General features: G+C 47.0%; 1 protein-coding gene across 1 annotated transcript; it reads right to left on the bottom strand.

Annotated features, from left to right (window-relative positions):
- Positions 1–7,062: 7,062 nt before the first annotated feature.
- On the bottom strand, positions 7,063–11,099 carry LOC122352450. Its single transcript, XM_043249857.1, is given in 3 exon segments — positions 7,063–7,327; positions 9,231–9,514; positions 9,936–11,099. Coding segments are annotated over 3 exon segments (1,713 nt in total).

Raw genomic sequence — 11,099 nt, forward strand, 5'->3', positions numbered from 1 at the left:
CCTGGTCGAAGGTCAATGCGTGTTCGGACTTTTCTTTGCATCTCGTTAAAATTCACTAATATTTATTGATCTTTTGGTTTTCCAATTGTAGTACTAAACTTATATATAATTTTATCTGAATCCAATCTTTCGTGATTTTAGTTATATTTACTTAAATGTAACTGCTCTAGTTGTGATTAAATTTGGATCATTAATTAACTATAATATTTCCTAGTTTCGACTTATTGTTCGTTAGGCGTCTGGGTCACTTAGAGAACTTGTTTGGCCAGAACATACTCACGACACATCTGGGCTAGTACAGGTCTTAGTCAGAGGCTACCCTGTAGATCGCTTACCTTAATGCAGCCATCTCCTCGATAGACGGCTCCATCCAACAATCGTTGATCTGACTAACCCTAGCACGCCAACAATGCGGAAAACCTCAGAAGTCACTAACCTACTAGAAAAGTTATTTCAGATAATATTATAAGTTAACCAAGATTAACATTTATTTTTCCAGGCAAGAACAGTTTCCAAATTGGTATAATTGATAAACATTTGCACAACTGATCAGCAGTACAAAAATAACACAAAACAAAATAAAACAAACTTAAAAGGTCAGTATACCTGGTCTTTAAAAAGTACATAGTGTAGTGAATGAGGACACACACCACACTACGGGCCAATCTGGCTACAGAATCGCGCCTTGTTGTGTTTTGTCACTTTCCTTATATACTCAGACCAGACAAAGAGATGCCAAATGTAGTTGTATAAACCTTTTGGTGTTTAGGTTCCTGTGCTCTATTGTCACACCTGGCTGGAACACGTTCAGAGACCCAAAAGGAGGGCACACCTCCTTCCCAACAGAACACAGTTCTATTAAGTTCTTAATCTTCTCCATAATATAAGTGATTACTGTGACCTTTCAAATGAGACCAAACATGAAAGTGAAGAACGTCTCAGGTTACAAATGTAACCATGGTTCCTCTAGGGAACGAGACGCTGCGTCACAAACGCTTTGGGAACGAGATGCCCACGCTGCCATAATTCCAAGGCCCTGCCTGAAAAAGGGGGTCCTCAGACCACCCATCAGAATAAGACAGAGGAGCCAGGAGTATCCCCTATCCGTCGGACCAAAACAGATAAGTAACTGGCCCGACCTCTGCAGAGACGCAGTTCTGCACTTACATGTCCAGTACTCGCACTGGACGCATTTGTAGTTGGACTTTAGCTGGTCTGGAAGGGGTGAGGACAGTAGGCCTGCAGTACGATTGGTTGCGGTGTAACAGAGGGCACTTTAGGTGTATAACCCACTCTTGGGTATGCAAAAACCTTGGCCATGCCTGGGGCAAAGTCCAAGTAATTAGGGGTCACGGAGAGGGCCTGCAGATCTCCCACCCTCCAAAGAGAGGTGATGGCGAGGAGAAATGCTGTCTTATAGAATAAGACAGGTAAGGGAACCTCTTCGAGGGACTCGAAGGGTGCCTTATACAGCTTCTAACACCACAACCAAATCCCAGGGGGGGGACTCTGGTCCGCACTGGAGGTCTCAGCCTCCGCACACCGTGGAGGAATCGTGTAATGGGTGTCTGCCCACTGAGTGGCCACCAATAGGGTCATGATATGCAGATATGACTGGCACGTAGACCTTTAGGGTGGAGTGGTTAAACCAGTGGAGAATGTCGCGTGGAGGAACTCCAGCACTGAGCCTACTGGGCAGTTAACTGAGTTTAAATGGCAGTCTCCACACCAGGAAGTGAACATTTTCCACCTCCTGGCATACACGCTCCTCCTAGAGGGAGCTCTGGATTGGAGGGTGGTCTCAACAACCTCAGCTGAAAGACCAGAAGCTATGAGTTGTGCCCCCTAAGGGGCCACACCCACAGCTTCAATAACTCCGGGGCGAGGGTGAACTATTGTTCCCCCTGCCTGAGAGAATAGCTCCGGCCTCGGGGGGGGTTCCCCCGGCTGACCGTATACTAGGCCGATCAGGTCCGCAAACCCTTCTTGGCCCAGCCAGAATGGTGCTACTAGCAGTAGTCTGATTCCGTCCCGGCGCACTCTCGCCAGAACTCCTGGGAGCCGGGCAATCAGGGGAAATGTGTACAGGCGAAGCCTTTCTTGGGCACGCCTGTTATATAGCATCCAGTCCCAGGGGAGTTGGATGAACTAGAGAAAACCAGAGGGGACCTAGTGCATTCCCTCGAGAAGCAAAGAGGTCTACCTCCGCCTGGTAATATCTCAACCAGATCTGCTTCACCAGCTCAGGGTGAACCATCCATACCCCCAGCCTTGACCCCTGTGTCGACAGGGTGTTGGCTCCATATTAAGATGCCCAGGAATGTAAGTCGCTCTCAGCGAGCGGATCTTTTCCTGGGACCACACAAGGATCTGGTGCACCAGCTTGTTCAAGGGGCGCGAACACAGACCTCCCTGGTGGTTGATATAAGAGACCACCGCTGTGTTGTCGGTGTGCACCAACACATGGTGACCTCTCAGGTCTGGGAGGAAGTGCTTCAGAGCACGAAATACAGCTAACATCCCTAGCTGCATGATATACCACCCTTCTGGTGGTGATAGCCACAGACCGTGGGCCGGGCGCTCGTTCAGCACTGCGCCCCAACCGGTTAGGAATGCATCCGTCGCAAGCAAGATGCGGCGACAAAGAGCTCCTAACACTGGGCCCTGATTCAGAAACCAAGGTTACTCCATAAGTCTAGGCATGACATGATGCTTGATTTTGCGGAGTGGGTTTCCCCTCGGGGAAAACCCCTTGGTCCTGAGTCGCCACTGTAGGAGTCTCATGTACAGCAGGCCAAAGGGTATCACGTTGGACACAGCTGCCATCAGGCCCAGCAGTCTCTGATACTGCTTGACAGTGAATGACTGGCCTTCCCTGACTCTCTCGACTGACATGAGGATCGACTGCACACGAGCAGGAGACAAACGTGCCCACATCGTGGTCGAATCCCACACCACGCCTAGGTATGTGGTCCTCTGAGCGGGACGCAATACACTCTTGTTGGCGTTCAGTCTCAAACCCAACTCCCCCATGTGAGACAGAACAACATCTCGATGTTGAACTGCCATCTGCTCGGATTGAGCTAATATCAAGCAATCGTCGATATAATTGAGTATGCGGATGCCCTGGAGTCTCAATGGAGCCAGAGCTGCATCCATACCCTCCGTAAATGTGCGGGGTGAGAGTGCTAGGCCGAACGGAAGTACTCGATATTGGTATGCTACGCCCCCGAAAGCAAACCTCAGAAACTTCCTGTGTTGAGGAAGGATGGATATGTGAAAGTATGCGTCCTTCAGATCTATGTTGACAAACCAGTCCTCGGTTCTGATTTGAGTCACCACATGCTTGATGGTAAGCATTTTGAACTTCAGTCTGTTGACTGAGCGGTTCAAGACCCTCAGATCTATGATAGGACGCAACCCCCCGTCCTTCTTCGGAACAATGAGGTAGCGGCTGCAAAACCGAACTGAATTCGATAGCCTTTCTCTATCGTTTGTATGACCCATTGAGATACATTTGGCAGAAGTTTCCACGCTGCTAAATAATCTACTAAGGGAATCAGCCTCTCAAAGCTGACCTCTGGTGGGTGAGATACAGGTAACTCGGTGGCCTGAAGCGGCTGACCGGCAGGCAGACACCGGGTTAGCTGTAAACGGAACCCCCGCAAGGGTGGCGCGTTCCCTGGCCGTGACGCACCCACGGGTGAATCCGGTTGGGGAAACGTGCTGGAAGCCTCCGCACTCTGGCACGAGGGCAGAGATAGCGGAGTTACTCCCTGAGGGCCCTGAGGAGGAATGGGTGCCGTCTGACCAGGCATAACCTGATCCTCCCCAGGAGGGGCAGCCCTCAGAAGCCCTGGAGCACTCATATCAGGGCTTTTTGGCCGCGGACTTCCTGTCCAAAAAGGCCCTCAGGTCTTTGGACCCGGAAGTCGCCGGCCCAGAGCGCCGCTTCGCCCCCTGCTGTTTTTAAGGGGGGGAACGAGAGGCGACGCTCTGTTTCTGCACTCGCTTGTATGTGGAGCTGGCACGCGGTGGGGGCATCTCTCGTCCCGATGCCCCCTGAGATCGATGTGGGAGGAAACTTTTGAACGCAGCCGCCTGTTTACGGGCCTCCTGGTACCTATCGACGACCTCATTGACAGCGTCGCCGAATAGGCCAGAAGGCTGCAGGGGGGTGTCCAATAGGCAGACCCTGTCCCGGTCTTTCATACCGGACAGGGTCAGCCAAAGATGCCTCTCCGCAGCCACAAGGGATGACATAGACCGTCCCAAAGCACGGGCGGTCTCCTTAGTGACGCGGAGGCAGAGGTCAGTAGTCCGACGCAGTTCTGCGATGTCATCGGACCTGACCCCCTCTCCCTCATCGACCTCTTTCAGCAGGTCGGCTTGGTATGCCTGCAACACCGCCATCGTGTGCATGCAAGACCCAGCCAGACCTGCTGCCGCGTACCCCTTAGCCACTAAAGCCGACGTTGTTCTCAGCGGCTTCGATGGTAAGGTTGGAGCCTTCAAAGACGATGCCGCACCGGGGGACAGATAGGTAGCGAGAGACTGTTCTACCCGGGGCATCGCCTTATAGCCGCACTCCACGACTCCCGCCACATTGCCATAATAACTAACAGCGGTGGGGGAGAAAACACTAGCGGAGTACGGCCTTCCCCAGGCCCTCGACAGCTCACTGTGGAGGTCTGGGAAGAACGGAAGGCTCCGTCTTAGAGGTGGCTGCTTTGCTCTCAGAAATCTCTCATCTAATTTAGATTTCTGAGGCTCAGCATATTGCTCGGCGGGCCAATCGATGTTAAGTTTAGCTACCGCACGAGTTACCACCTCTAAGAGCTCCTCATACTGGGGCGTGTGCAGTGGCGCGTCGTCCACCACGTCAACATCAACCTCCTCGGAGGAAGAGCGAACGCGAGTGGACGTCTCCCCCGTGGCCAAAGAAGCCGAAGTTCGGGCTTTGGACACACGGGATTGAGCGCCCCATCTGGCGGATTCCGACGGAGAAAAGGACAAGCCCGTCTCCATCTCCTCCGCCAGATCGAGTTGCGATCCCCAGCCGTGCGTTCGTCGCTCCGCCTCGGCGGCAGCGGGTCCCACACCTCTGGGAACGCCGGTGAAGGCTCCCTCCTCAAAGAGAGCCCTCCGGGAGCAGAGTGTTCGCAGCGGTAGCTGCAAACAATGCGGGCAATCAGTCCCCTCGAGGGCTGATGCCGCGTGCTCCGCTCCCAGGCACGCCACGCACAAGCTGTGTGTGTCCCCACCCGTGATATAACGAGGGCAGGGATCAGCACACCGCTTGAAACGTGACGGATCACCAGAATGTTTTAACGTAGATTTTCTCTTTAGCCCCTGATTATCAGCCATATATGCAATATTTAAGCTGGACAAACAGACAGCAAATAGACAGACAATATCACATGTAGCGCTTACTGAACAGCAGAAAGCTGGTGCCGGCATCGCAGAGCGTGAGTTTATATTTCCTGGTCGGCGACGTCATCTCATACATGACGTCGCTCCCCTCCATTGGACAGATTTCACACGTGGTTCAGAACGGCTCACGCCGAAGGCGTTCCCAAAGCATTTGTGACGCAGCTCGAGTTCCTGAAGAGGAACAATAGGTTCATAAGACACATGCCATATAATGCCTTATTCTTAATGAACTTTAAACCAAGTCTTTTGGGCAGAAGGAGGGGAAGTAGGAAGAGCAGAGGTGAAGAGGGTGTCATAAACACAACAGGGTGGGGTGGGGTGTTTACTCTCTTTTTGAAGTCCTTTTGTTCCTTTGGATATCCCTTCTTAGATCATTAATGCATATACAGGCTTTGATTTTAAAGTGGAGGACATTGTTAAAGCGGTAACAGAACAATATGGACACGGCAAAATGTTATAAAAATTGGAAAGTTGGGGTGTTGATCCCATTTTAAACATTAAAAGAAGACGATACCCAGGCACTGTCACTGAATACGGAACAAGGTTCCTAAAGGCGAGGTTCCCCAAAGAAGTGGCATCTTTGCCATAAAGTACAAGGCTAGAAACAGCCGAAGGGCCACAGTATTTCCGTGTGATGCACAGCCATCAGGTGAAGACTTGTAGGCTGTGCATGAGCCCGGATCACCTGCTTAAAGAATGCCCAATTTTTGTGTGCTACAAATGTGAGGAGAGGAGACATTATGCACGAAATTGCAATGCTGACAGGTGCCCGGGTTGTCAGGATGTTTTAAATAAATGTGAATGCCAGATGGAGGGAAATGAAGGAGGAAGGGAGCAACAGGTGGGCGGACAGGTGCATGAAGGAAACGATGGGGAGGAAGGACAAACTGATGAAGAACAAGAGGAAGAAGGACTACAACAAAAAGTAACTAAAGGAGGAGCGAGCAACACAGGGGAAGAAGAAAGGAAAAAGGACAACAGTAATAATGAAGAGCAAATAATGGAGCACTCAATGGACGGAAATGGATACATCAGACAGTCTTTCGGGGGAGGTGGACAGAGATGGACAAAGAGGGGACAGTGAAGAAAAAACAAAGCTGGACAACATGATCAAAGACAGAGGGGAGAAAGGACAAATAAGAAGGAGGGCTATAAAGGTAAAAACAAATTTGAAAAGTGTAAGAAAAAAGATCATGACTAACAGATTCGATGTGTTAAGGGGCTTGGAGGGAGAAAACGATCAAAACTTTTAAGTATTATTTTTATTTCCTTTAACGGTTTTAAGTTGTGTTACTTTTAATGCAAGAGGGTTGATATACATGAGGAAATTTGAAAAGGTAAAGGAAAAATGTAAAAGGGAGGATATTATAGCACTACAAGAAACAAACTGGAAAGAAAATATGATGAATGATTATAAAAAGAGATGGGATGGAAGTATTTTTCATAATAATGGAGATGGGAGGATTGGAAGAGGAGTGGCTTTTTTAATGAAGGATGATGTTTTTAAAGTGAGTAAAATTTTGCATAAAAACAAGAACGGGAAATGTATGGTAGTTGAGACCAAATATGAGGAAAAAGATTTCCTTTTAGTAAACATACATGCGCCAGTGGAGGATGAAGAAGTTTTTGTTAATCAAAATATAAAGAAATCATCACCCAGTCTATCACCAAGTTAAAGAGAAGAGCGGACATCACGCAGCCTTGACGGACCCCAGTTTTTACCTCAAACCAGATGTCGCTTCCTCCCACACAACAGCTGTAGTTGTTGTAGAAACTCCTGATCAGCTTTACCATGTCATACGGTATTCCATAGGCCCTCAAGATTCGCCACAAGCTGTCTCTGTGCACACTGTCAAATGCTTTTTCAAAGTCAATGAAGTTTACATAAAGCTGACTTTGCCATTCTCAATCAATCAATCAATCATTTTTATTTATATAGCGCTTTTAACAACACAGGTTGCATCAAAGCACTGTACAGTATAATGACAGGGATGTATAATGACGAGAGTGACCAATTTCTTATTAAATGCAGAGACGGTCTTTGTAGTCAATTCAACGATAGTCACTAGAAGTTAAGTGTCCCCAACCAAGCAAGCCAGAGGCGACAGCGGCAAGGAAACAAAACCCCATGCATACAGAATGGAAAAAAAAAAAAACCTTGGGAGAAACCAGACTCAGTTGGGGTCAGTTCTCCTCTGACTGGACGACCAGCACTTAACTTCCAGTTCAATTTTAAACGCAGCTGTGTCAGGTAGTGTAAATGACTTAGTGTGTGTGTGTATGTGTGTGTACATCAGGATCTGGTGATTGGTCCACGGGGCGCATCTAGGTGTTCTGGTCTCTGATGAACATAATCTGTGGGTGCTGATCCACCATCTAGTCTGGATACAAACTGTGAAAACAGATTGAGAAAGAGACAGGACTAATATTAGCGTAGATGCCATTCTTTTTACGATGTCACAAGTACATCGTATTGTAGGAGTAGTGTTCCCGGTTCCAGCAAATCTAAGTAATGCAGCCTAAAAATCCTTTAACAGATTTGAATAATAAAAGGCGTGTTGGTGTGTTATGTTTAGGCTAAGTTAAAAAGATGTGTCTTTAATCTAGATTTAAACTGGCAGAGTGTGTCTGCTTCCCGAACAGAGTTAGGGAGATTGTTCCAGAGTTTAGGTGCTAGATAGGAAAAGGATCTGCCGCCCGCAGTTGATTTTGATATTCTAGGTATTATCAAATGGCCAGAGTTTTGAGAACGCAGCGGACGTGCAGGACTATAATGTGATAAGAGCTCGCTCAAGTATTGAGGAGCTAAACCATTCAGGGCTTTATAGGTAATTAATAAGATTTTAAAATCTATTCGATGTTTGATAGGGATCAGTGCAGTGTTGACAGAACCGGGCTAATATGATCATACTTCCTAGTTCTAGTAAGGACTCTGGCTGCTGCGTTTTGGACTAGCTGAAGTTTGTTTATTAAGTGTGCAGAACAACCACCCAATAAAGCATTGCAATAATCTAACCTTGAGGTCATAAACGCATGAATTAATATTTCTGCATTAGAGGTTGAAAGCATAGGTCGTAATTTAGATATATTTTTAAGATGGAAAAATGCAGTTTTACAGATTCTAGAAACATGATTTTCAAAGGAAAGATTGCTGTCAAACAGCACACCTAGGTTCCTAACTGATGATGAAGAATTAACAGAGCAGCCATCAAGTGATAGGCTGTGTTCTAGATTATTATATGTGGGGTTTTTAGGTCCAATTATTAGCACCTCTGTTTTTTCAGAATTTAACATTAAGAAGTTACTCATCATCCAGCTTTTTATATCGACTATGCATTCTGTTAGATTCTCAATTTGGTGTGTAACACCAGGCTGCGCTGAAATATAGAGCTGAGTATCATCAGCATAGCAGTGAAAACTAACACCATGACTCCTGATAATATCTCCCAGAGGTAACATGTACAGGTTGAAAAGTAACGGTCCTAGCACTGAGCCTTGAGGAACTCCATATTTCACTTTTGATCGATATGATACCTCCTCATTTAATGCCACAAACTGATAGCGGTCAGATAGATATGATTTAAACCATGCTAAGGCGCTTCCTCTAATGCCAACATAGTTTTCTAGTCTATCCAAGAGAATGTTGTGATCGATAGTATCGAATGCTGCGCTAAGATCTAATAGCACTAATAACGAGATAAAACCACGATCCGATGATAAAAGCAGGTCATTAGTAACTCTAATGAGAGCAGTCTCAGTACTATGGTACGGTCTAAAACCTGATTGGAAATCCTCACAGACACCATTCTGCACTCTGTTCTATGATGTTACGCAGAGCGAAAATCTGTTCTGTGCATCTCCTCCCTGCTCTAAATCCAGCTTGTTCCTTTCTCAGTTCTGCGTCCACGGCTTTCGATAACCTTTTGATGATTACCTTGGCCAGGATCTTGCTAGGGATGGATAAAAGGGTGATGCCTCGCCAGTTGTTGCAGTCGCTGAGTGTGCCCTTCTTTGGAATTTTGATGATCACACCTTTGGTCCATTCCTCAGGTATAGTTGCTGAAGTCCAAATTGTCTTGAACAGTGGTTATAACACGTCTGCTGCAGTTTCTGGGTCAATCTTGAATAGCTCAGCATTCAAGATGTCATGTCCTGGAGATTTGTTGTTTTTTAGAGACTGTATGACAGAGATGATTTCCTCTTTGGTTGGTGGCTCAGTGTTAACCTCAAGATCTGTCTCTCTTTCTGAAATCTGCTGCTTCCTGTGGGGGTTCTCTGTTTAAAATCTCCTGAAAATGTTCAGCCCAGCGTGCATCCTGTTCTTTCTCTGTTGTGAGCAACTTGCCTTGCTTGTCTTTGATAGGTGGACTGGCGGTAGAGTGGTGCTTACCACACACCTGTCTGCTGATTCTGTACAGCTGGCCTTGTTCTCCCCTGTCTGCAGCACTTTCCGCCTCTTCTGCAAGTTCCTCAACAAACTACGGTCTACGGTCAGCACATACCTTCCTCTTCACCTCCTTGTTGGACTCTCTGTATTGCTGCTTGTATCTCTCTAATAGCCTTTCTGACTTTGTGTTCATCAGCTGGTTCTTGAGTTTCCTTCTATTCTCTATGGCTTTCCATGTGCTCAGTCTGATCCAATCCTTTTTCTGTTTCTTGGTTCTGTATCCAAGACTCTCTTCTGCACTCTTCTGATAGACATTCTTGATGTTTTCATATGTTAAGTCGATCTTGTCAACTCTGACTTCTGTTTCCAGATCCTGCAGTGCTTGAAATCTGTTCTTGACCTGTAGAACAAAGTTGTGTCTTATGCGGGGATCTTTAAGTTTCTGGATGTCAAGTCTTCTTGTAGTATGGGTCTTGTTCTCTGCTTTTCTCAGTTTCAGTAGCAACATAGCTGTAACAAGTTGGTGATCACTTGCAACATCGGCTCCTCGCTTGACCTGGACATTCAAAATTGATCTTCTCCACATTCCGTTGATCAGCAGGTGGTCAATTTGGTTCCTGTCCCTGTCGTTTGGTGAGTACCAAGTCAGCTTATGGATGTCACGGTGTGGGAACAAGGTGCCTCCCACAACTAGGTTGTTGGTATTGCAGAAGTCAATGAGCCTTTCTCCGTTCTCATTCATTATCCCACAGCCATGCTTGCCCATTGCTCGCTCGTTGTTGGTATTGTCATTGCCAACCTTTGCATTGAGGTCTCCCATGACAATCAAAAGGTCATGCCTTGGTGTTTACTTGACTTCAGCATCCAGCTGTTCATAGAAAAGGTCTTTCCTCTCATCCTCGCTGTCATTTGTTGGACTGTAGCACTGAATGACTGTCATGTTTACTTGTCTCCCTTTCATCCTCACTTTCATCAGTCTGCTATTGACAGGTTTCCATTCAATCATGTTTTTCTCTGTTCCTCTCTTCAAGATGATGGCAACTCCCTCCTCATGTTGGTCATCCTCTCTGCCTGAATAGAGTATGGTCTCTCCTGTTGATGTTGTTTTTTTTCCGTATCCTGTCCATCTCGTCTCACTAACGCCTAACATGTGCAGACTGTATCGACGCATCTCTGATGTCACTTGCGCCAGTTTTCCTGCTTGGTACATCGTCCGTATGTTCCAAAACCCTATTCTGGTCTTGGTTTTGGTGCTCAAGGCTTCCATTTTCCTGTCCAT

The sequence above is a fragment of the Puntigrus tetrazona genome, chromosome 10 (assembly GCF_018831695.1).
Source record: "Puntigrus tetrazona isolate hp1 chromosome 10, ASM1883169v1, whole genome shotgun sequence".
Taxonomy (NCBI): domain Eukaryota; kingdom Metazoa; phylum Chordata; class Actinopteri; order Cypriniformes; family Cyprinidae; genus Puntigrus; species Puntigrus tetrazona.